The 27,633-nt window shown below is 41.1% G+C and overlaps 1 protein-coding gene across 1 annotated transcript in view; it reads right to left on the bottom strand.

The window, feature by feature from the left end:
* Positions 1 to 709: 709 nt before the first annotated feature.
* The window catches only part of LOC145345306 (Fc receptor-like protein 3), a 36,399-nt gene continuing 9,475 nt past the window's right edge, over positions 710 to 27,633 (bottom strand). Inside the window, exons 3-12 of the mRNA XM_080193122.1 lie at positions 25,996 to 26,274; positions 24,103 to 24,381; positions 22,934 to 23,221; positions 18,594 to 18,896; positions 16,563 to 16,667; positions 15,318 to 15,348; positions 11,557 to 11,642; positions 5,888 to 5,953; positions 3,850 to 3,881; positions 710 to 933 (exon numbers count right to left, since the gene is read on the bottom strand). Of these exons, the coding sequence (XP_080049248.1) occupies positions 805 to 933; positions 3,850 to 3,881; positions 5,888 to 5,953; positions 11,557 to 11,642; positions 15,318 to 15,348; positions 16,563 to 16,667; positions 18,594 to 18,896; positions 22,934 to 23,221; positions 24,103 to 24,381; positions 25,996 to 26,274 (1,598 nt within the window). The 3' untranslated portion in view covers positions 710 to 804. The remainder of the gene's footprint in view (positions 934 to 3,849; positions 3,882 to 5,887; positions 5,954 to 11,556; positions 11,643 to 15,317; positions 15,349 to 16,562; positions 16,668 to 18,593; positions 18,897 to 22,933; positions 23,222 to 24,102; positions 24,382 to 25,995; positions 26,275 to 27,633) is intronic.

Below are 27,633 nucleotides of genomic sequence, written 5' to 3' on the forward strand. Positions count from 1 at the left end.
TCCCAATATGAGCGATGGTAAAAAATGAATTCAATGCAAATCTGGAATTAAAAGCCGAACGACGACCATTAACGCATTGTCAGTAGTTGAAGAGAAGTATGGTTTAGTAAGGTGGTTTGAGGAAGTAAATCTGCCGTCCTTAAGTGGCCTGGCCACCAGCGCCACAGCAATATTGTTGACTCTTAATTATTTTTGGGCATGCACGTTGAATGTTTCCCCAGACAACGACGTCTGCATACCATGCAAGATTTTTTTTTGAATGGGAATATACAGACATTAGACAACGGAGTATATTCTGAATTTATCATAATCTTGCCTTGGAGCTGTATGACCAGGCCTTCATTGTCACTGGTTAAATTCCTGAAATATTCCTCCCCATCGCCCCCCCCCCTCTCCCCGCCCCCACACCTCTCCGCCGAAACAACACTGCGGGAGTATCCAATTCATTGCAGCTGATCAAGAAGCCTGCTCACCGATACCTTTCTCAAGGACAATTATTTATGGGCGATAAACGCTGCAGTAGCTCGTAATGCCCACAGTCCACGAAGGAAAAACAAACCTAATGATGCAGGTTAAACATAGAAAGGCTGTGCCCTGCAATGTGGAAAGCCAATATTCACACGACACCACATTGAAATCGACTGTGCAATGTGCAGTTTTCCGAATAATTGTAGGTATTCAGCCTGGTTCCGAAATGAGTGTGTCCTTGTTAACTCCGTTTTTAGCATCTTAGAACTGCAAAAGCCCCTGCCACATTCATCAGTAGCTGAAATGGTGCATTCATTTTTACGTCCTCTTTTGCTATTAGCTCCGTGGGAGGTTTTCATAATCACCACCTTCCTCCATTTCAAGTGTTTCCAAATGATTGTCCTTCATGCCATGATGAAGCGCTGCATACGTAACAAAATGTTCGTTGTGGCTTTCCATGTTATTCTGAAATTTAAAGAGAAACATCCGACAAGATAAACATACTTGCAGCATCATGGTAATCTTGATTTATAATAACCCAACTGTCAGGGCTAATAACTCAGGGTATGAGTTCAAACGCCAACACAGCAGTTTCAGAACATAAATTCAATTAATTTGTAAACTGGGGGTTAAATGGGAAGGAAAAATGTATTCTTGCAATTGACAGGGTGGCAGTGGGGTGGGATGGTGGAGGAGTGGGGGCGACATGGCGCTGGAGTAATGTTACAGAATTGTTACATAACATTCCAGATAACCACACCAATTCTCTGGTGACATGGGTTCAATTTCCAAGAAAGTGGATGGTGGAATTGATATTCAACATATATCACTGAAATTCAAAAGCAATCTCCTAATGTTGAATTGCCATGGACTGTTGTAAAGTATCCCTTTTCAAACTTCAGTGAGGAAATATTCTGCTCTTGCCTAGTCTGGCACACTTATTGATCCAATACCACAGCATCGTGGTTTACCTTTACATAGTTGAGTCGGATTAATCCATGGGCAACTATAATTAAGATTGGCATGGAGACTTATTTTTATTCTAGATGCGGAATGATTGGAAAGTAAAGCACAGTTGAAAGACAAAATGAACCATAGTCATCCTGAATAGGGCAGAAGACTCGATAGGCAAAATGATCAGCTCCTCCTCTTAGTTCTACTAAGAATTGGTGGGCCATATGCATAAGGTAAATGTGTAGACAATTCTATTCTTTACAATTCACAATTAGCTACATTTAAGCATAATTGGCAGGATTTGTCGTTCCCCTACCCTTTTTCATTTCGTGGGCTATGAAAATTGCAGGCCAAGCCTGGATTTATTAGCAATCTGTAGATTTCTCGACCAGTGATATTATGGCTATGACAACCTTTTCACCAATCTTTATGCCATTTTACTTCTGTTTCATTTTGGCATTGTTCTTGCAATAAAAAAAAACGAATAAAAGAACACATAAGAACATAAGAAATAGGAGCAGGAGTAGGCCATCTAGCCCTTCGAGCCTGCCCCGCCATTCAATAAGAGCATGGCTGATCTGAAGTAGTCCCGCTCTCTCCCCATAACCCTTAATTCCCTTGTCTGTCAAAAACTTATCTACCCATGACTTAAATATATTTAGCGAGGTAGCCTCCACCACTTCAACGGGCAGAGAATTCCAGAGATTCACCACCCTTTGAGTGAAGAAGTTCCTCCTCAACTCCGGTCTAAACTGCCCGCCCCCCTCTATCTTGAGGCTGTGCCCTATAGTCCTGCTATCCTTTCTAAGCGGGAAGAATCTCTCTACCTCTACCCTATCCACCCCTTTCATTATCTTATACATCTCTATAAGATCCCCCTTCATCCTTCTAAACTCCAACGAGTACAGTCCCAGTCGATTTAGTCTCTCTTCATAGTCCAACACCCTCATCTCCGGTATCAGCCTAGTGAACCTCCTCCACACTCCCTCCAAGGCCAGAATATCCTTGCTCAAGTGTGGCGACCAAAACTGCACACAGTACTCCAGCTGCGGCCTCACCAGTGCCCTGCAAGTTGCAGCAAGACCTCCCTGTTTTTATATTCTATCGCCCTTGCTATAAAGGCCAGCATACCAGTCGCCTTCTTGATCACCTGCTGCACCTGCAGACTGGGTTCTTGCGACAAAACATTTCAAAAAGATTCCAGGTTGCAATGTTGGCGTCTTAGAATTTAATAAGACGTGTTGCGACAGCAGTTGTAAACCCGAGACCTCTTCTATGCAGTAGGACAAGTGCAGGAGCTACGTAAAATCACAGGCCTCATCAAAATTCCCTCGAATTGACAGACAACCCTGGCTAGAAAAATATCTCGTTTTCTTCACATTCCTATAGAATCACTATAGTGACGTAATTTGGTCCATCAAAGCTGCACTGGATCTCCAACAGAGAACTCCATCCAAGCCCTATTCCCAAAACGTCAAGTATTACGTTGCTAATCCCCTAATGCACACATCCTGTGACACTAATTATGGCCAAACAACCTGCACATCTGTGGACAGTGGGAGGCAACCAAAGTACCCCGAAGAAGCCTATGCAGACGCGGGAGGACGTGCACATTCCACACAGACCCAAGGCATGAATTAAATATGGGTCGCTGGTCCTGGGAGGCAGACGTGCTAACAACTGCCGGCCGCTTGGCTCTGCTTCTGGAACTTCTTGCTAATACCGATATGGATATGGCTCTAGTAAATGGACTGAAGAGTTGGAAGTGGGCAGTCTACCATTGCCTTCCCAAGGTCAGTTATGAATGTGATTGATTTTAAAAAAAACTCCTCTCCCTTGTAGCATCTGCGTCCCATGAAGGGACAACTATAATCCTAAAAAAGTTGAAAAAAAAACACTCCTTCCAAATGTTAAATAAGATCTTGTTGCAAAATCATCACAAGTGCATCTGAAACTTCCACCCATCATGATCGCCCTGGAAGCAAGTGGGAATGAAATCTCTATTGTAATGAACATGATATAAGTTATTCTCTGCTGCCGCTTTAATTTTTTTTTGTCCCGAACCGACATTTGCTGTTTCTCAACGAGGTTGCAAGAAAAAAATTGAAAAGATTCATCAGTTTGATTTTGGGACTTAAAACTGCCACTGAATCTGATAGATGAAAATTGGCCATTTTATGTTATATAGTAAAGGTCCTAATTAATGTCCCAGAAGCAAGATGAACGTTCACTGCAGGGCGACGTTTAAAATTATTGACACTGAGGCATGAAGTCTTTTTTTCAACACATGCATACCTTTTCTAAAGTGTGTATACACCAATTCGACCATTGTTATGCTAATGTTAGGTTTTAATGTTTAAGCTGGAAATACACCGGAATTTAATATGATATTTATTATTATGTTTTTTTTCCGTAAATAAAACGTACCTGATTACATCTTGCCTTGCCTCCATGGATATCTGAAAATTAAGCGACAGTTTTTAATTGGACTTTAACGACTCGACAGTGTTTCATCAGTCATGTGCAATGACGATTTTAGTGTAATCACTAAATTTGCACCCATGGATTTTAATCCCTCTTTGACCCAAAGTAGACTAAAATAAATTGAAATTGACGACAAACGAACGTTCAGCGACTTCTATACTTTTCAGTGATGCCAAATGTGCCCAATCGCATGCGTTATAGACACAAACCAATATTTCGAATGCCCAAGGTGGAAGGCATTTGCATGAACTCCCGTAACCCTGGAAAACAATTTCAAATCTCTATTTAACCAACATTATGCACTCAAAGAGACCTGGTAGCGTTGTCGCAGGCACTGAACTTGGGTGGCTGTCTGAAGTTTTCACTTGGGCGGCAAGCTGACACATTGGGTGAGCATTGCTGCAGCACATCGCCAGAGACGCAGGTTCGATCGGATGCCTGTCTGTGTGGAGTTTTCAAGTTCCCTTCAGTATGCGTGAGTTCCCTCCGTGTGTTCCCGGACCTTCCCGCAGTACAAAGATGTGCCGAATAGGTCCATGGACCAGGCGAAATTGCTCCGGAGTGTCTAAAAGTGTGAAGGATGGGTGGAATGGCCATGATCCATGAGCGCGGTTGTGGGGTTAGGGCGGCAATGCGCTCCTAGATACAGGGTTGGCGCAAGCTCGATGGAGCAAAAGCGTTCTTCTGCACTGTAGGAATCTTATGCGTCTACTAATCTACCCATCTAAGGTAGTTAAGCAGCATCAGCATGGTTTTGGAAACGAAATTCATTATTCAGCTAATTTACCTGTGCACTTTAAAGAAGTAACTGGTGTTGCGGATAAAATCATACCAGGAGTTCAAAAAAAAACTATTGCAATGTCAATGTTTTGGCGTCAAATATAATCGCACGGTTTGAGGGTAATATAAGGAAGAGTCGAAACATTATCAGTCAAGAGAAAACAGAGGAGAGGCAAATGTTTTGTTTGAAAGGGTGTGATGAGTGGTGTGTAAATGGCGGCGGCTGGGTGTGGGGGGGGGGGGCAGTGGGGCGGAGGGTCTGCCCTTTGCATTCATCTTAAATGAATTCAACTAGGGGACTTCGCTTTCTATTTGCGAAATTTCTAGTTGTACAAATAAAGATAGGAAAATAAATTTCGAGGAGGATATAAGGATTCTAGATGAGAATGTGTATAGGTTAAGTGGACAACGAATGGCAAATGGAACATAAAATGCTAAAATGTGAAATTACACATTTTGGCAGGGTAATTAAAAACGCAAAGTTTCATCTGAAGGCTGAGATATTTCACAGCTCTGCCTTTTAGAGTGATTTGGGTGACTCGGAACATGAATCGTAATATGTCAGCATGCAGGCGCCGCCAATAATGATCAAATCTAAGATAATTCTATTGTCTATTGAGAGGGGAATTGAATACACACTGTTCTCTAATACACTGAATTTCTGCGATCACATCTATCATGATTAGTCATCACATCTAAGGAAACATGTGAATATATTGGACACAGATTAGAGGAAATTTAGCAGTGTGAAACTTGGAACATAGTTTGCCTTATGAGGAAAAAATGAAGTCTAAACTTAGATTGACTGGACTTACGAATAGTAAGAGACAAATTGTAACGTGTAAGGTCCTTAGGTGGCTTAACAACATGTATTTGATAAGGATGTGCCCCCTTACGGCAGAATCTAGAACGTAAAATCTGTTCAACCCGTTCCCTTAAGACAGCCTGCCGACTCCGTATATTAGCCTAGTAAACCTTCTGTGAACTTCTTCCAAACCATTTGCATCCTTGATTAAATAAGGTGACCTATCACGTAGCCGATATTCCAAATACGGTCTCAACAGTGATCAGTGCAACTGAAGAAGAATCTCTCCACATTGTTGATGCAATTGTACAAAAAATAACATTTAACAAAAATTAATAAGCAGTAACTGGAGTTGTCATCTAATTAACAAAGAATCCAAAAAGTAACAGAGCTTACCAAGGTCTTGTGCTGTTGCTATTGAGACAAGTGAATAAACCAGATTGGCATCGCTTTTCGTAGCATCTAAATTAAATGGGAAAACTGTTAAACTAGCAATAAGAGAGCAGAATTGCTCAGAAATAATGCAACACTGATGTTGTTGTGTGTGTGTGTGTGTGTGTGTGTGTGTTTGATTTAAGTGTGAATGAAAAAAGAGAGGATGTGACAGAGAAACAGAAAGATGGACACATAGAAAAATATATAAATAGGTGCATAAGCGACAGACAAATGGACGGACGGATGGGTCAACGATTGTTGGACGGACGAATGCAGAGAGGGAGGGATATGGGTGGGAGGAAGACAGGGAGGGAGGAAGAGAGGGAGGGATGCGAGGGAGGGAGGCAGAGAGCAATGCAGGGAGGAAGGGGGAGAGGGACGAACGGGTAGATGGATGGACGTGTGGAAAGAAGGTGAACAGACCAATGGATGGGTGAGGATGGAAGGGTGGAGCATGTTCAAAATAAGGAATGTCAAATATAAAGGAGTTTTATGCTGTCCACTGGCGTGTTTCAACATAGAACTCCGGGAAACGAATACTGTACATTTCTGTTTTCAACCGTTCCACTTCAAGTGAAACCCAAATTCCTTGGTTCCATGGCGACACCTCCATCACAATTATCCTCAGCACCGTTGAACCACAAGGCTGTGTCCTCATTCCCTTACGATCTTCCTTACACATATCTTCATGTGGCCAAACTCCGCCCCAAATCCATTTTAACATTCGATGGTGACAGCAGTGCAGTGGATCCCAACTGAGACATTGATGAGATGAGGTGGTGTACGGGAAACCGATACAGAGTATCTGATTAAATGTTGCGACAACAATAATCCTTCCCTCAATGCCAGTCAAACAAATGAGATGCTAATCGATTTCAGGAAGCGTAGTGGAGTACATGCTCCTGTTGGCATCAACGTGGATGGCATGGAAATTGACGAGAGTTTCAAGTGTCCAGCTCTCCAGATCATCAATAACTTGTCCTAGTCCTCCACGCTGACGCTATAATTTAGAAACCCCAGCAAGGTCTTTACATTCTCAGGAGGCGAAGGAAATTCAGCATGTCTGATATGATTCTCATTTTTTTTTTACAGATGCAACACAATAAACATCACTATTGGATGCATCACACATTGGTATGGCTCCTACTGTGGCCAAGACCGAAAAAAAATTACAAAGTGAACGTAACTCAGTGGAACACACAAATCGACCTCCCATCTATTGACTTTGACTACACTCCGCGCTGCCTGAAAAAGCAACTGAGATAATTGAAGACCCCACGCACGCCAGATATTTTCTCTTCCACCTTCTTTGATCAAGGAAAGGATAGAAAATTCTGCGATCACGAATCAAAAATCAAGGACAGCGTCTTGACTGTTGCAATCACGCCTTTGCATGGACCTATCAACGCCTACTTCAGCCAAGGTTGTACCTCATATAGAAAAAAAACTACTAGGAGCAATTGTGGCAGAAATATTCCTATACCAGGCTAAATTACCCATAAGCAGCCACGGGAAAAGAACAGTTGAGGAACATGTTTGTGTTGCTGAAACTAAAGAGGTTCGGTTGAATTTCTACCATAGTTCATTTTTCATCTCCTGATATCTACTGGTAAAAGATTCAGGTTGGATCACATATCAGATAACAAAGCTTCAATTGGCAGAGGACTTCAAGATATGCAGTTGCCTGAAAAGCCATGATGTCTACTGAAAAGCCATGATGTCTGCGATGCAAACTGCACACATTAAAACATAAACAACCTCAACTTCAGTCGAGGTACCGTCAGTGTAACTGAAAAGAACAACAGATTTAACTTGTAAAATGATCTGAGAGGTGAATTTCCCACTATCAACTTTCCACAGAAAGCAAATGTAGAACTATGGGATCCCTAGAGTGCATACTATGGGACCCAGTCGAGGTAGCTAAATGTGTACAACATTGGCTTGATGATGGAAGACAACGGGTGGTTATAATGGGTTGTTTTTGAAATTGGAGACCTGTAACCAGCAGTGTGCCTGAGGCATCGGTTCTGGGTGGACTGTTAATTGTCATTATACGAAAGATTTGAATGAGAATATAGGAGGCATGATTAGTATGTTTGCAGATGGCATTGTGGACAGGGAAGAAGATTATCTCGGATTGCCAGATTTCGGGACAAATGGCAGATGAAGTTTAATTTAGATAAATGTGAGATGATGCATTTTGGTAAATTGAACCAGAACAGGAGTGCTCTGTTAACAGTAGGGCGTTGGAGAAAGTTGCAGAACAAAGAGATGCAGGGGTACAGGTTCATAGCTCATTGAAAGTGATGTCACAGCTGGACAGAGTGGTGAAAAGGCATTCAGCATGCTTGGTTTCACTGGTCACAACATTGAATACAAAGAAATAAGAACAAAGAACATTACAGCACAGGAACAGACCATTCGGGCTTCCAAGCCTGCGCCGACCATGCGGCCCGAATTAACTAAAACCCTCTACCCTTCTGAGGACCATATCCCTCTATTCCCATCCTATTTATATACTTGTTAAGACGCCCCTTAAAAGTCACTACCGTATTCGCTTTCATTATCTCCCCTGACAGGATGTTCCAGGCACCCACTAGTCTCTGTGTAAAACACAATCTGCCTCGTACATCTCCTTTAAACCTTGTGCGCCTTAAACCAATGCCCGCCTCCCACCACCCCCCCCCCCCCCCACCCCGTTCCGTGTATATCAACGAGGACCATCAGAGGATACAGGATGATACAGATCAGTTGGAGACTTGGGAAGAGAGACGGCATCCTGGTAAATCTTTTCTGTACTCTCTCCAAAGGCTCCACATCCTTCTGGTAGTGTGGCGACCAGAATTGAATACTATATTCCAACTGCGGCCTAACTAAGGTTCTGTAAAGCTGCAACATGACTTGCCATCTTTTTTTAAACACAATACCCCGGCCGATGAAGGCAAGCATGCCATATGCCTTCTTCGCTACCTTGTCCATCTGCATTCCAACTTTCAGTGATCTATGTACCTGTACACCCAGATCCCTTTGCCTATCAATACTCTTAAATGTTCTGTCATTTACTGTACATTTCCTATCTGTATTAGACCTTCCAAAATGCATTACGTCACATTTGTCCGGATTAAATTCCATCTGCCTTCTAGGGTGAGCTTGGGTTGGGATGCTGGTTAGGGGGATCAGTGTGATCAATTCACGGGGATACTTGGATAGTGTCTGGGTGGGATACTCTTTTGGAAATTGGTGCAGCATGGATGGGCCAAAAGACCTGCTTTTGTGCTGTAGAGTTTTATGACTTAAAATGCATAAACTGACTTCCTGCTTAAAATTTTAAGGCCCAGCAATGTATATTTTATTAGAAATGGGGTTATGCTGACCAGCGGAATTAACTTCTTCTCCCTTAGGTTAACCATCCAGATACTAGGTATTTCCTTCTTCGAAGACCAACAATCGTTTCCCGGAATGTTTAGTTATGATATTGATGAGAAGTCAGAGCCAAAGATTCATTAAGTACTCAAGGTGTGGTTTAATGTTTTCGACTGTCAGGTTCCGATAATAGCTGTTTGATGATCTTCTACAAGCCACTGCCTTTAACATCCCTGCCCAAACTGGAAGATAAACCTTCAGCAAAACAACAAAATGAAAAAAAGAATAGTGTTCCAACAAAAGGTGATGTTTCTTCTGGACGAGTCAATTCTCAAGGTGGGATCCAGCTTGATAGTCCCTGCTGTGTAATGTTTAGAAACATAGATCAAGGCTATAAACTGATCATATAAATTCCTAATGCATCTCTAACAACACAATGAAACAATATTACACGGCGAATTGTTTCACACTGCTCCTTCACCTGAAATATTAACTTACAGAAATACACAGATTCGTTTGACAATGGTGGAATTTGAATTCAATAAAAACAATCTGGAATTAAGAATTTACCAACGACCGTTAAACCATTGCTGATTGTCAGAAAAAAAAACCCACGTGGTTCGACAATTTCCTTTAGGGAAGGAAATCTGCCGTCCTTACCTGATATGGCCTACATGTGACTCCGGGGCCACAACAGTGCGGTTGACTCTGAACTACATTCGGGTAACTGAGGATTGGTAATAAGTGCTTGCCAGCCAGTGACGCGCGTACTCAACGAATGAATACCAAAAAAACACGCCACTCTTTGAAACAAACTGACAAACACCACCCCGAGCCAATTAAACGGATTTCTCATTAATGAAGCTCTGCCTTTCACAAGATGGATTCCAAACTCTGCTCTGGAATAACACGGCTTGGAATGTTTCCCAAATTGTATCTTACTCCTGGTGTCTTCACAAAGAAACCACCAGACGGGTCTCAAGCTTTCCTTTCAATGTTCCTCTCTCTGGAGGACTACGTGCATTTAAACATCCACTACCCACACTGCCTCAGATAGTCAGCTGTACAAACACGATCACACTTCTTCAGCGTCCTGGAGTAATGCGTCACCAATCTTTGAGTCTCCTTGAATCCTGGCTTCTCGCAAATTTATGTCATTTCAGGCCTGCCGCTTGCAGCCGTATCATTTTAATTAGTGTCTATGATCCTTGTCCGTAATTTAACCTTAAAAGGAATAGTTTTCCAGACTGTTATTTCCGATGAAAAAGGATTTTCTTCGTTCTCAATTCTATCTCTAGCCCAAGTGTTTCGACTTCGAGGTTCTTCAGTTGGCGGCCCGCTATCATCTGACTCCATCATGGCCTATTCTAGCAGATTATGCGAAAGGCTCCTTAATTCTAGTTCAAATTCTTCCAACTGAAATAAAACTGTATTTTATTCCCTTATGGTCTTACCGTTGCTAACACAGAACTATAGAAATATAAATTAACCTTAAACTTAAAATGTACCATAAACCCAAAACACATGAATGCAAACGTAACTCATTTAACTATTTTTATTTCCTGCTAATTTAAACGTAATAAAACTTTCAAAACGGCACGATTTTATTTTGCCATGCCAAACGTGAAGGCAAATTGCAAGAAGGAACATGCACAGAACAGAGCCAAATAGAATCATAGATTTTGATGATACAGGCTTCAACAAATACATTTCCTCTCTAGGTCAACCTAAATAATGCTTGATATCTGGACCGCAATGACATGGAACAACTGTTTAGATCTTTCTCATACCAGCAAATAAAGAAATCAGGTATCTGAGGAATATTTTCCCCACAGGGGCGGCACAGTGCTTAACACTGTTGCCTCACAGCACCAGGGACCTTGTCGATTCGCGGCTTGGGTCACTATCTGTGAACAATTTGCACATTCTCCCCGTGTGCGTGTGGGTTTCAACTGAGTGCTCCGGTTTCCTCTAACTGTCTAATGATGTGCGGGTTTGGTGGATTGGCCACGTTAAATTCCCCGAATGTCAGTGGGACTAGCTAGGGTTATGGAGATAAGGCCTGGGTGAGGTTGTGGTTGGTGCAGATTCGATGGACCGAATGCGCTCCTTCCGCACTGTATGATTCTATGATTCCATGATTGGGCAAGGGGGAGGCAGTATGGTCCTGGGTTACAGCGCAAGATCAGGGGACATTTTATCAAATCCCACAACATGCAATATAAATCTGAATTAAAAATCGAACTATGACAAAGCATGTGACTTACCATTATTTTCAGTGGCTTGAAATTGTCCGAAATTGATTGCAGATGCCTCCTCATTCAAGGGTTGAGATCGATTTGCACTTGCCTCACTGTACAATAAAACATGTGTTCAATTATTAATGAATAATAAAGAACAAAGAACAACACAGCACAGGAAACAGACCCTTTGGCCCAACAAGCCCGCACCGCCATTCTAACATTGTGAGTGCCCACTTCTACCTAAGACCTTTGTCTACGCCTATTGGACTTCACAATAAAGGAATTATAACCAGATTGAGGGTCGCCTACTTTAGGGACAATTTGTTAACACCAATCGGCCTAAGAGCCCGTTTTTGGGGTGTGGGAAGAAACCGGAGCAGTCGGAGCATAATGTCTCAACAACTGAAATCTCACGATGGGTGATGGACATACAAATTTGCAAAAGTAATCAGGCATATATTAGAAATGCTCTTTTTTTATTATTTTGGAACGTATTACTACAGTGCAAATGCATATAAACCACCAAGTTCAACAATATCATGTACTCGGATGAACAACTTTAAAAATAATTATTTCACAAACTTCTGTCAAATATGAATCTAAAGCATGAAAGCAAAATATTGTGGATGCTGAAAGCCTGAAGTCAAAACAGAAACTATTAGAAAAAAATCAGGAACTGTTGAGATGAATTGAATAAGTCTTTCCTATCTGTAGAACGTTAATATAGATCCGAATCTTTCACTTCATTCTTCTACAATGATACTGTCAGACATGTCTGTCCAGCATTTTCTGTTAAAGAGTTTATATGCTGAAAACGGCCCCAGTGAGAAATATTTGTGTTCATATAATTTGGCAAGGGTACTAAAAGAAATGGCAGAAGTAATAGCAGGTGCATTAGTTGTAATTTATCAAAATTCACTGGACTCTGCGGAGGTGTCAGCTGATTGGAAAACAGTTAATGTGACGCCACTGTTTAAAAAGAGGAGGCAGACAAAAGGTGGGTAACTACAGGCCGGTGAGCTTAACGTCCGTAGTTGGGAAAATGCTGGAATCCATCATTAAAGAAGGACTAGCAGGACACCTAGGAAAGAATGATTCAATCAAGCAGACGCTGCATGGATTCGTAAGAGAAAGTCATGTTTGACAAAGTTACTGGATTTTTTATGAACATATAGTGAGTACGGTTGACAGAGGGGAACCAGTGGATGTGGTGTTTTTAGATTTCCAGAAGGTGTTCCATAAGGTGCCTCACAAAAGGTTGCTGCAAAAGATTAAGTTACACGGAGTTGGGGGTAAAGTGTTAGCGTGGACTGAGGATTGGCTATCTAACAGGAAGCAGAGTTGGAATAAATGGGTGTTTTTCCCATTGGCAGTTGGTGACTAGTGGTGTGCTGCAGGGATCGTTGCTGGGGCCTCACATGTTTACCATATACATGGACGATCTGGAAGAGGGGACCGAGTGTGGGGTAACAAAGTTTGCTGATGACGCAACGATGAATAGGATAGCAAATTGCATGGAGGAATGGTAGAAAGTCTGCAGAGATATTTGAAAAGAGTAAGTGAGTGGGCGAGGAGCTGGCAGATGGAGTATAACATTGACAAGCGTGAGGTTATCCACTTTGGAAGGAATATTATTTAAATGGTGAAAAATTACAACATGCTACCGTGCAGAGGGACCTGGGGTCCTCGTGCATGAATCACAAAAACTCAGTTTGCAGGTGCAGCAGATGTTCAAGAAGGCAAATGGAATGTTGGTCTTTATCGCGAGAGGGATGGAACCTAAAAGCAGGGAGGTCTTGCTACAATTGTACAAGGTACTGTCAGGCCGCAACTAGAGTACTGTGTGCAATTTTGGTCCCTTTATTTGCGAAAGGGTATTTTGGCCTTGGATGGAGTGCAGAGAAGGTTCACCAGGTTCATACCGAAGATGAGGGGGTTAGCTGATGAGGAGAGATTGAGTAGATTGGGCCTGTACTCGTTGGAGTTTAGAAGGCTGGGGGGGTGCGGGGGGGGGGGGGGTGCGGTGCGATCTTGTAGAGAAATATAAGATAATGAAGGGGCTAGACAGGGTAGAGGCAGAGAGATTCTTTCCACTTAGAAAAGAAACAAGAAATGGAGGGCAGAGCCTCAAAACAAGGGGGAGTCAATTTAGAACAGAGTTGAGGAGGAGCTTCTTCTCTCAGAGGGTAGTGAATCTTTGGAATTCTCTGCCCATTGAAGCAGTGGAGGCTACCTCGTTCAATGTGTTTAAGTCACAGGTAGATAGATTTCTGATCAATAAGGAAATTAAGGGCTATGGGGAGCAGGCGGATAAGTGGAGCTGAACTACTGCCAGATCAGCTATGATCTTATTAAATGGCGGGGCAGACTCGAGGGGCTAGATGGCCTACTCCTGCTCCTATTTCATACGTTCTTATGTTCTTATTATGTTCAACAGTTAAGTCCAATAACCTTAATCCAATAACTCCAAGAATTAGCACAAATGTTAGAAACGCCACCTATTTTCGTCTCTATTCACCTGTCCACATACATCATTATTTTCATAGATATATCTGGAGACAGATTAATTGAGAACTCAAACATGTTGTAATGCTCCAAATCATCAAATCCTAATTTTTCCAACCTCTCTTGATAGCTAAATGTTTGTACATGTGGTGCGTACTGAATTAGCTCTTTTCCATCATTATATGAATGTTTGTATTTCTCATGGAGTACGGTCTATCAAATTGTCGCCAATACTTCAGATGATTCCTAACCAATGCGGTGCAAACGTTTACAATTCTTTACTGTTATTTCATCCTTGTTGTTTTCAGTTTCATGTCGTGGGAGCAAGAAATCACAAAATCGATTCACTTACTTTTGCAACTTCAAGATATGGATATCGTAGAGCGAAGAACATCCACTCTAGCTGAGTTGTCATTTACTTGTACGATAATGCAAACAGTAGCTAAATTTGTTAACGGAATAAGAAGAAGTGTTGATGGGAAAATGTAATTTCCCAACAGATTTGCTCAATTTAAAGCTATTGTTGTGTTTATTTTTCTCATACTTAAGCTAGACAATATCTCCAGTAGGCAGCTAAAATCGTAGTTGGAGCTGGAAGCTGAGCAAAACATGACCTTAACTGTCAGTGCCATCTAAACAGGACAATTATAACTTGTCATGAAACAACAATTAAGAATTAAGACCTGGGAAATGGCTGCACCCTGTTCTGCTGATTGGCATCCACAAAGCATAATAAGAGAGGGGATTAAGGGTTATGGGGAGAGGGCGGGAAAGTGGAACTGAGCCACAACAGATCAGCCATGATCTTATTGAATGGCGGGGCAGGCTCGAAGGGCTAGATGGCCTACTCCTGCTCCTATTTCTTATGTTCTTATGTTCTTATAACATGCTCTGTACTTCAGACAACGACCAGGTTTTTTTTTCATTCAGCTCAAAAAGGAGGGCGCACTTGGGAATACTGACAGGCTGTAATAAATGCTGAGCTGACTATTCTTCACTGATGATCGACATGTCTTCTTATGGCTCTATATTTCCATGCCTTCCATCACTTCACTGATGAATTATTTACCACACGACGTTTAGAACATGTGATAAGAAATGTAATAGTTAACTGTTGTTAACTGGTTATTTTTAAAAATCTGTTCTAATTGTTTTTTTTCCAATTTGAAGGTCAGAAATCCAAACATCTACTTGTATTAAGCAACGTCACCTGATCTGAGCGCAAGATGAATTCAATGCACTCAGTACGAGTGATCCTATAAATATGTGAATTGGCTTACCCTTCTGGCAGGGAAACACCGGAAGAAGTACCTGGTTAAAATATAAAAAGACAAGCTTCAACAAGATGTTGCATTCTGACGCTTAAATAATTTGAAAACACCAAAAAAAATCAATGTATCATAATCATAAACTTTTGAGAAGCATGTTGTGAAGTAAATTAGATATCATGTGGCATGTCCAGAAACCATGTATTAAAATTTCGAAATCTAATTTGACAATCTTTTGGAAACTTCAATTATTGCTGTGAAGTTGGGGAAGAGAGGAGGCAAACTGTAGCAACATTTTCTGTTTGACATACCAATACACATCCAGGAAATGCTACATTCCAAGGGACTTGTGCATTTTACTGCATCACAAAACGGCCGTTTGCAAGTGAACTCTGGTTGGCCGATGATATCATAGGCAATACTCGGAGAACAGTTATTTCACAACTATTTGTCAAAAAATGTCAATAAAGAACAGTCGTGCAGACCAGCTCAGGCATTCCCATTAGGAAAAGATGCCCCCAATACAAATGCTTACTCGAAAAATTCACTATGTCTGAACTCATTGTTTCTGTTTGCAGAGAATAGGTCCTTGCATTTCACAAAAATCGCAGCTAACATGCCTAAGGGAGCCGCATTGCTAATTGTTAGCATAATTCGTGGCACACTTGAAATTGGACAGTTAGTGCTGTCATATCATGCCCAACTGTGTGGTGGTAAAATATTCCCTAATGCACGTTCATTGGCACCATCTCATCCAGAATTGAATATATTTTTTTTACAATATCGTTGGGGATATTTTTGTTTAACTGTTTTTCCGTGTGTTCTACACGGCAACACCTCGAACAAACAGATCCCACCTCCCAACCAATCAGCACATTTTTCCCATATGGTATAATTTGCCGATCCATTTAAAATCAATACATTTGCACTTATTCTGAAAGGCGAAGACAAGACCATTGAGGAAAATATCCAAATTTTCATCAATATCATGCCTCTGCACAAAAACGGGAAGATGCATAGTTAGTTATTGGTTCTCACTGCTCACGCCCTTGCCTTTACAAAATGAAGAAGGTATATTTCGTTAAGCCTGCATCTCAGTTGACGAATATTTCACATGTATCACGGTAAATATCGCTTATTTTCCATTCCCCAATGATCAGCCTCTCCAGAAGTAAAATGATGCGTTTGCAATGCTGCAGCTACAAACAAAGAAATTGGAGTGCCTATCAATCCACTCGACTGTCAAACAATACTCACTTTGGCTCTTCTTCCGAATCCTGATGCAAACCAATGCAATCATTGAAGAGCTAAGAAGAAGAATTGAAGTAATGGCTGGTGTGATAACCGCTGCATAGCCATGATCTAGAATGAAGGAAACATGCAATGATTACAATTACGTTGTAAAATACGCAGCTGATACAAACAAAATTTCCAGTGTTCCAACCCTGCATACTTAGCAGTCTGTCATGCAGGTAGTAAGGCCTGGACAATGCATGCCAGCAAAGAAAAACACCAAAACATATTCCATTTTTTTCCTGCCTAACATAAATCCTTGTCATCACATTTGCACATCAGACGGCCTCAAGGTAGCCACTTGCCCCAGCATATAGTGTCAGGCTCGCTTGAGATAGATTGGGCATGTAAGCCTCTTTCAGGAAAGGAGATCCTCAAGAACAATGTGTTTGCGACTCACACCAGACCCACTTGGCGCTCATCCCTTCACTTCAAAGATGTCTGCAAAGATGACCTGATGTCCTTTGGCATTGACCACAAGCATCAGAAGCAATTTGCCAGTGTTCGCTAGCTTTGGACGACAGGGGTGGAAATAAAAGTAGAATGACGAGAAGAGAAGAGACGCAACAGCTGGGAAAGCATGAGACAGCAAAGAGAGAGTCTGAAGTAACCAAACTAATCATTGACTCGCTGTCACCTAGCCATTGTCTGTCGACGCAGGAAGGTAAAGAAAAACATTCAACATGGCAACATGTTTAACAAAAACATGATCTCTTGTTACAATACCTTCTATTGCGGTCCCCAAACCGCACGGTTGGCAACGTAAAAACAATGGCTATTGGTCCTATTTAATACGAAGTGCTATTTGCCACTGTGCCTACTCATTTTTTAAACCGTTATTTTTTTCAGAGATTTACCATTAATTTGACAATCTTCCTCTCAAAGTTTACTTTTGATTAGAACTGTAATTCAATTAATAAAATATTGGCCATATCTACATGTTACATTCAACGCTGATTTCAGTTAGATTTTTTTTTCTTTGACTGCTTTACTAATCACTTCAATTCCGACCCGTGCTCTATCAACATTCCCATTGTTCCAATTTTCTGCCTTTCCAAGTCTGCCGCTCTTTTTCTTGCAGCTTTTGGGGCGAATGAGCAGGCCATTTCAAGTCCAATTGCCCCTTCTTGTTTCTGAGGTGTTTTCCTGAGGTACAGACAGGCAACATTTGTTTTTGTTTTACCACAACATATTTTTCACATGTGGGGACTAAAATAGCAAGGCAGGCAATTGTTGTCCATCACTAGTTGTCAATTAACTGACTAGCTTCCTCATTCATCTCGAAGAACACGGAAGAATAAACTAAAACAATCTGCTTCTGCAGTCAACATCGGCCAGGGCAGGTAAAGATGGAAAATCTCCTTCCCAAAAGGCCATTGATGAATCTCATCGGCTGTCACAATAACTAATAATTGTTTCATGGCATCCAACATTGATTCTAAATTCCAATATCAATATTATTCTTTATATTCCAAGAGCATTCATTAAGGGAATTAAACGCATAACCGCAAAGGTTAATCCAGTCAATTGATATTACCCAGTGGCACAGTTTTTAGCACATTTTCTACACTCTGCCAGACAGGCGATTTCGATTGGCGCTTTGTTTGCATGTTTATGTGGTGTTTGCCTGTTTCCCCCATGCCTGCTTAATTCATGATCGTCAAACAATCCAAACTTGTGCAGAGGAGGTAGATTCGCCATGAAAAGGTGCCCCTTAATATCCAAAGATATGCATTTATGTGGACGGGCCATGATCAATGTGCATGTTTATACGGGATAGGTCAGGATGTGTGCCTAGGTAGAATATTCTTTCGGAGGTTCGTTGAAGACATATTGAGCTTAATGAATTATTTTTGCACTGCTGAGGCCTTATGTATTCTAAAGATTCATTCCTCCATGAACTGAACCTGATAAAATCATTGAAAAAAAAACACCTGTTTGCATGTTGATACAAAATGATACAAAACATCAGAACAGGTATGATCAATATGTTACCTTTCAACGTGACATCGATATACTTGCTGCTTATATTAAATACCGCTCCATCGATGCCACTGTTTGTCGCTACACAGTGATATCGTCCTCCCTGGTCTTTCTTGAATGAATTAATAATGAGTTTGCTCCCATCGATGTTTAAGTGATAAGAGTCGCTGAAGTTTTCTACTTTTTGACTGTTTAAGTACCAGTGAAATTGTGGTGCAGTGCCTGTCCTCACCAGACATTGGAGAACGAGACGGTCCCCGGTGGAAATCTCACTCGTGTTCATACTTGACATTAGAAAAGCATCCGACACAGGAACTAGAGCCATAGAAAGAATTAAAAAAAAAATGCATTTTATAATATATGCATAGTTCAAGATTTTATTAGTTAAATATCGAACTAAATAAATAAATATTTGCAAAGTTGTGCAAATATCATTGGCATTATAATTGGAGAATGGTGATGGATTCCAAATCAGTTAAGATTGTAAGGAATCTGGAAAGACTGTACGAGATTTCCAACGATGGCTGGATTATTAAGCCCGCGGCCCAAATTTCAGCTGTTTGCCAAATAAACAAAGGAGTCATGAGAAACGTTTTATTTTTGCCACGAGAACGCTGTTCGGATGGCAACGTACTTCCAAAAATGTGTCAGACGTTGCACTAACTACGGTTGAGGAAAAGAGGGTCAGATGATTATCTATTTAGGGGCTTAGGGGCTTGGTAAAACTATACAAGGTGAGAACTGGAATACTGGGAACAGCTTTGGTCCGCTTCTACGTGGAATGATATATTGTCATTGGAGGCAGTCCGAAGAAGGTTGACCAGTTGTTCCTAGTTGTTCCCAGATATGGAATCATGTTCATATGAAAAGAGATTAAATTAGTTTGGGTCTGAACTCATTGCAGTTTAGAGAATGAGAGGCCTTACTCAGAGTAAGGCCAGACGAGATAGATAGAGGAAGTTTACTTCTGCGGGAAAGTCTAGGACCAGGTGACACAATCTCATTATAAGGAGTCGTCCAATTAAGACACTAATGGGGGAGGTCGGGGGTATTTTTCTCTCTGCGAGTAGTGAATCTGGGAAATTCTTTACAGTAGAAGGCTATAAACGTTGGGTTATGGGATGTTCAATGCTAACAGTGACAGATTTATTATCTGAAAGGCAATCAACAGTTTTTTTTTGGATGCATCAGGAAAGCGTATTTTAAGATTATACCAGCTGGAGAACCACAGATGGCCTGAACGGTCAACTTCTGCCCCAATATCTTATGCTCCTATGGTCCAGCTTTGAGGAAAAAGCAGGGATGTAGGGGAAAAAAGGTCAGTCATACTTTGGGAGAACTCTCAGTATGCCGGTTGAATGTATTTTCTATATGCTGAATGCGTTCTATGCTGTTATGGGCTGAAAGCTAATTGGCAGTTGCATCGATTTCAATCGGATCCTCGAGTTGCACACTCACTGCGTGGCATATTAGTTCTAAATAATTATTCCTCTAACTGCAAGAAAATAAACTGCCACGCATTGGTCAAAAACAATCAAATTTTCCCTTTATCGCCCGGGGTGCATTGGTTGCAGGAAATGTAATTCAGCTATTTTTGCGCCAAGTGTCAGTGAGATGATTTGATGTGAAATTACCGATGCTTAACATGCGTAAACACGAGCTGTCATAAAAAGAAACGCACAGCAGATCAACAGGAGCTTCAGCTCTCTACGTTGACAACAATCAGGATGCCGTAACTAAACAGAAAGTCATTTTGCCTTTCTTAGGTCCGTATGCCTCTATTCGTGCCTTATTATTTAAACCATTCGGATGCCTATTAAATGTTGCTAATGTGCCTTTTTCTACCGCCTTCCCTGGCAGAACTTTCCCAGCACCCACCACTCTCTGCTTGAAAAACTTCCCTTCACATCTTCCACAATTCCCCCCTTTCATCTTGAACCTGTGACCCCTTGGAATTGAAACTTCCACCTGGCAAAAACCTTGGAATATCCACCCTGTCTATCCCTCTCATAATTTTGCCAGGTCTCCCCTCAGCGTCCTTCCTTCCAGTGAAAAGATTCCTAGTTTATTCATATTCAACCCCTCCTCAGAGCCAAAGCCGTCGAGAACATGAAAGGATCTGGTGAATGTTTTTCGTTCGTTCTCCAAAGCTTCCACGTCCTCCTGGTAGCTTGGTGACCAGAGGAACACGCAACTCTCCAAATGGCAAATTAGAATTTTAATGACGGAGACGGTCATGCACTTTCTTTTTGAGATGCAGATGCACGCCTCTGTGCAGAGCTGGCATGTAAATAAAAAGGCCCCTCTCGACAGAGAGAATGAAGGCAATGTTATATGATGCCTGACCATCAAAGTTCAATCATATGGAGAGACCTGTTCATTTGAAGGAAAGAGAGAACGCTTTTGACAGGCACCGGCGCACTGTGGTAAGCACATTTGCTTCACACTGCTAGGCATTGGGTTCGATGTCGTCTTTGGCAACGTCTGTGTGGAGTTTGCATGTTTTCCCCATATATATGTTCTCCCGGCGCTCCAGTTTCGTCCCACGTTTAACTGTACGTAGTTTAGATCGTTTGACCATGATTATTGCCCCCTAGCGTCTCAAGATGTGTAGGTTAGAGAGATTAGCAGAGTAAATATGTAATGTTACAACGATCACGTGTAGTGTAGAATGAAAGTTGTGAATAATACTCTGTCGTACAGTTGGTGTGGATCAATGTGCTGAATGGTCTCTATCAGCACTATAGAGATTCTATTATTCTATGGTACTATGAATTAAAGCTGCCATTGCAGTAGAAGCGCACACACTTCAGTCAAACCGAGCGTAGCGAGAGTGAACGTGATAGACATGCAATCTGGGATTGGCGGGGCGGCACTGTGGAACAGTGGTTAGCAATGCTGCCTCACACCGCTAGGGCACGGTCTCAATTCCCGGCGTGGTCACTGTCTGTGTGGAGTTTCTCCATTCTCCCTGTGTCTGCGTGAGTTTCCTGCCACTGTACTCCAGTCTCCTCTCACAATCAAAAGATGTGCGGGTTAGGTGGATTGGCTATGCCAAATTCTCCCTCAGTGTACCCGAACAGGTGCCAGAATGTAGATTTTCACAGTAACTTCATTGGAGTGGTAATGTAAGACTATTTGTAATTAATGAGTAAGGTTTACTTTAGGAAGAGCCATTTTGGGGCCAAATACTTTGGCTTAGCCATTGGAGCATTGAGGATCTAATCGATTGTGTGTTGCCAGCAGTGGATTAAAGATCCATGCTTTCTCGACATCCTGCAGCACTTTTTAAATTCAAATGAATGTCCCAGAAAGGCCCAGTCAAATAAACGCTACAACTTCAGTGGGAACTGCTGAATTTGGAAATATGACACATAAACTGGAGTGAATTTGAGCATTAGACCTATTCTCCATGGACATGTTTTTTTTTCCCTGATGATTGCTTCTGTTGCCATATTTCTTAATGATCGGAGATATGGAACATGATAAGAAAATTTACATTTAGCATGTCTTTGTGCATATAGAAGCTAGGAAACAGGACAATTGATTCAAACAAGTTTAATGTATAATGGATGAGGGACAAATGTATCTGTGTTTCGTTCCCATGATGAAGGGGAGAAGGGATAATATTTTTCCTTTTTTAAAATTATTTTTAGTTCAGATTTTTAAGCCGCACAGATATCTCGTTCTCTCCATGTAACTTCCTCATTCCCCAGAAACTAGGAGGCTTTGTGAGGGATGAAGTAGCTGCGCCAGTGTGTGTTGCTCCAGTGTACAACTGGTATGTGTGAGAGAAGACATAATAGAAAGAGTAGTACCATGCTGGATGTTGAGGGACAGAAAGAGAACTAATAGTGAAAATGGGAAACGCAGTGGACTGTGGCGTCAGAGAAAACACATCTGCTGTGACTTCTTGTAAAATGTACCCACTGAAACTTATTAGTGGTCGAGGTTGAATGTGAAGGTCGAGCAAAAGGGAAGCATCACATAGGAAGAGATCATTTTCCCTTAAATGTCAGTCTGCACAGCAATACCGATTGCACTCTGCAGTGAAATGGCCAGATCTCTCACAGTATCACAAATGATTATTGATTTTTCAAATATAAACTGTGTATGGAGGGTGGAGTAATGCTGAGATGAGTCTGCATCCTGCACAGTTCAGTGAATAAAGAACAAAAGGAACGTGAGTGGTGATAATTGGGCAAATGCATACCTTGGTCTGAGTGTCACCTGTAATAACTGAGGCAGCTAGTTGCTTATTGCAAATATGCTTCAGCAGAATTATTATATACACACTTATCTTAAATCGATTCACGGCATTTATCTCACATCATTTATTAACATTGACTCACCTATCACTGCCATCCACACGAAATTGCTCTGCAGGGAATCCTTTGTCCATTCATTTGCAACACAACAACTGTAATTTCCTTCCGAGGTTTTGTTGACTTCAATGATTCCATATGTAACCATAGTCAAGTTAGTCGTCTCCCAATAGAGTTCCTTATTGAGGTTTTTGTAGAACGTATAAGTAATAGGAGTGGAGCCTTTGGACACTGAGCACGTGAAGGACGCTACATCTCCCTCTATCAATTTGTTTCCGGGTTGTATTGTCAATCGAGGTTTTGACAATGGAATTCCTATCAATATAAGAATCGATTAGTTTGCAATTTGACTTGTAGGAATTTTGACTGTTTGCAGTCGGCTGAAATCTCGTTGTAATTTGTCGTCACTATTGGAAATATCTATCAAAGACAGGACTCTGCAATAATGCAGTGCGATAGGGCTACATTGTCTAAATCAGTGGTGCAACTGTGCATTCCACTTGTTTATGTATTCATTGCGAGAAATTGTTTATACGTGGAGGAGGTTTACGTCATCATTTTCAGGTTTGTAGTGATTGCTACACATTGATGACTCCTCTTACTTATCTGCAACATGAGAGATAATAGTTTATTATCAGCATTCAATGTAATATGTAAGATAACAATGATAAACCGGGTGCCACTTTGATGCATCCCGTGAAAAATGTGATTTTGTACATTCACTTTTCTGCGATTGTTGTGTGAAATTTATTTCATTGGACGCTTTCTGTTGTTGACAACAGCCGTCCAGTCACAGCCCATCTTGATTCTACTTAGTGATTGACGTTATAGTTAATTTTAAGGGGAGGTTCAGCCGCAAACAGATTGTTATGGGTCAGTACATATGTAGGTCAGCTCAGAAAAGAACGGCATATTTCTCTCTCTAAAAGACATTAGCGAACCAGATGTTTTTTTTTATTTAGTATAAAAATTCAATATTATGGCCACTGTTACTGAGAAAAACCTTATCATACAGGGCCATGGTGGCATTTGGGCTAATGTGCTTCAAACTTCCAAGCACAGCATCAATACCAACATATGACAATCTCACATTATTCCAACAACATACCCACCAATATATGCAATTCCACCATAGAGCACTTATTATGGATGTTGTATCAAAAATAAATAAATACATTCCTACAAATTACACTTACTTCTGACAGAAACCACAACCTGATTACTCAGTTTCTTCACTCCACCATTGAGATTAGTTGCTTCACAGGTGTACATCCCTGAATCGTCCATCCCCACTCTCTCCCGTGTATAATAGTCGTATTCTGCAGTGTTAATGAGAGTTTGTCTGTCTTTCGAAAATGTGTACCTCAGAAGAAAATTGGAACGAAATATTTCAACCAAGCAGGTGAGATTTAGCTGTTGACCCTCAAACAACTGGGCGCCCGACTCAACCTTCAGTACGGGTTTGGAGAAGACCTCTAATAAGAAGCAAATGCACAAGAACAACGCACGCATTAACCATCTGTCACAATGAATCTTACCACCACATATATTTGGATAAAACCGAACATTGATCAGAGCAATGTTATTTCTACTGCAACTCTCAGAATGAGTTGGTCAAATATCTGTGTGTGTGTTTAAGAGTGACAGGAAACTGGCATAGCAGCAACTTTTGCAACTGAAATCGAAACTAATTCTTGCATATTATGTGGACACAATTTGAATCATCGTTTAAAATAGATGTAAACAACTTTTAGGCTTGTAAGTATAGCCAGAGGCTGAAGTTGAATTAGGAACTGAGAAGCGCTGATTCATGCTCAAGTTGAAATCCACTCTCTGCAGAGATCGTATTTTACATCTAGGTCCTGAACATTTAAGGATATTTTGTGACCACGTTTTAAATGAGATCAGTTCTGCTGCCACGACCATTATTTGTGAATCAACTGCTATCCAATTTTCTGAATAAAAACCTCCTCACTGTCACACTCCCTGTTTCACTGAAAATTACAATCTGTCAGTGGCATCAGATTTTCTTTTATTTCACTTCTCTCCCGCTGCAGATCATGGAAAGAGTGTCAGATATGACGTTGGTAGTAGTGGACGCGTTCGCCCTTTATGAATGCAGGAGACTGCATTTCATTTGGCACTGAAATATTTTTGCCTCAGATATTTTAACTTTGAACACTTGAGTTCTCAAACCTTCTGTCCACACTTTACAAAGAGTTGGCAGCCTTAAAGCATCGGCTGACATAATGCTACCATTTCGACTACCTTTAGCTTCTATTGAGTCAAGTGGGAACAAACAGAAGAAATGATTTCAACTTTTGTCCATGGTGTAATGTATGAGTTGTGTCAAAATATCAGACCAATGTTCACCAGATAACTTTTTCTTTCACTTGCCGATAACGATTTTTTTGGAGAGGACATTAAAATGGAGACCAACTAATGTTTTGCCTATTTCACACTTTTCATGATAATTTGTCTCTTGTAATTGTGTATGGTACACCTTTGTCAACAAGTCTGAAAAACTGTGGCTTATGAAATATGGAGTGTGAATGAACAACATGGTCCGGTGATTATGTTACATTATTTTATTTAGTATATCATTGGATTGAGGCACCGCTATCAAGAGCAGCATGTATTGCCCACCCGAATTGCTCTGGAAACGAAAACGTTTCAGAGAGCTTTTTTTAATGATACATATTATTGTGGCTCTTCAGTCACGATTACGCCAGGCCAAGTGAGGACAGGAATTTTTCGATTACTGGACCAAATATTTATTTTTCATGCAATAATGGGTGGGTTTAAATAATCACCATTACTGAGAATATATTTCAGTGTCTATGGCATGGATGGGAATTATAGAGTCTGTCATGGGTGGTTTTGAACTGCTATCCCCAGAATTTAAACTTGGGTTTCTTGAAGACGATTCTCTGTCAGTACCGTGAACGTCCATCTATCCAGAAATGCTCTATTATCATCACCATACAATGGTGTAACAGTCAGTCATCGACTGTATGAAACTCCCACATCATGCTTGTTTAAATATAATTTGTGCAATACTTCTTAATATATAGTGTTGCTGCACGTACCCTTGACGGAAATTGATACCTCATCACTCTTCTTTTTCAATGTATAACGCCGAGAATTTGCTTCACAGTGATAGATCCCAGAGTCACTCAAGGAAGCCACAACTTCGTATTTATAGCTGGGAACGGAATTATAATTTAATTGTCTGCTGTCCTTGTAAAATGAGTATTGAAGCCGCTCATACTTCTGCCTTGTTTGCACAGCACAAATAAGTTTTAATGGCTGTCCCTCCAATATTTCATTTATTGGATCAATCTTCAGTGTTGGCTTGGAGAAGAGTTCTGCAATGACATGAATGGAATTTACACTTGGCTATTGCCATCTCTTAGTTAAATGCTTACTTGGCGCTGAGATTAAGTGCAGGGTAAAGCAAATGAATCCCAGAATATTTATTACAACATTAAGACGATTCTGATCAACCTGCTTTTCAGGCATTGCAATCTTTCTGTTCTTGAATTCACGTACAGTGAGTTGTGCTGCCGAATGTCCATGGATAGATCAAGATTATTCTAATATTTGGCATACCATCCTTTTCATCATAGATGCAGAGATACTGCAGCTGATGTCTATCGGTCAAAGGTATGTGCAGCAAATATTGCCACTTACCTCTTTGAGCATAACCCTTTTCGGTTGTGATCCCCTAACGTATACCGAAGGTAGATAGAATTTATGTAAAACGATTCAATGAAAATATTTCCATTTGATACGTTGAGAGAGTTAGGTCTCTTCTCCCGAGCGCGGCGGAGATTGAGACGCGACCTGATAGAGTTTTATAAGATGTTGAGAGGTACAGATAGGGTGGATTCTCGGAGGCTATTTCCCAGGGCTGAAATGGTCACTACGAGACGACACAGGTTTAAGGTGCTGGGGAGCAGGTACAGAGGAGATTTCAGGGGTAAGTTTTTCACTCAGAGGGTGGTGAGTGAGTGGAATCGGCTGCCGTCGGTGGGGCATTTTAAGAGACTTCTGGATGAGTACATAGGATTAATGGGATTGAGAGTTATAGATAGTCCTGATAAGTATGAATATGATCGTCACAACTTGTGGGCCGAAGGCCCTGTTTGTGTTGTAGTGTTCTATGTTCTATGCTCTAAGGCATGGTGATGGAAATAACTTCATTGAATCGTTTTACATGAGTTCAATCTACCTGCGGTATATGTTGGGGGATCACAACCGAAAAGGGTTATGCTCAATGAGGTAAGTGGCAATATTTGCTGCACATACCTTTGACAGATAGACATCAGCTGCAGTGCCTCTGCATCTATGACGAAAAGGGTGGTATGCTAAATATTAGAATAACCTTACTCTATCCATGGACATTCGGCAGCACAATTCACTCTACGTGAATTCAAGAACAAAAAGATTGGAATGTCTGAAAAGCAGATTGATCAGAATCGTCATCAACATCGCTTTGATGACAGGGACAGCAAAGGATAGCCTCCGTCAAATTATTTGCAGGAGCTGAGATTAAAGACACCCCAACCAGCTATTAAAAATGACAAGAATGGAGACGGCTCACCCCACCTCCCAAAAAAACATGAAGAGGAAGCAGCACTCTGTTGAAGGGACTTGAGTGCGGTCAATTCTATTATACCGGCTTAGATGTTTTTGAGACGAGGTTAAAATCAATATGTTGTTTC

Source organism: Carcharhinus amblyrhynchos, chromosome 7 (genome assembly GCF_965287045.1).
Source record: "Carcharhinus amblyrhynchos chromosome 7, sCarAmb.v2.hapA, whole genome shotgun sequence".
NCBI classification, from domain to species: Eukaryota; Metazoa; Chordata; class Chondrichthyes; order Carcharhiniformes; family Carcharhinidae; genus Carcharhinus; species Carcharhinus amblyrhynchos.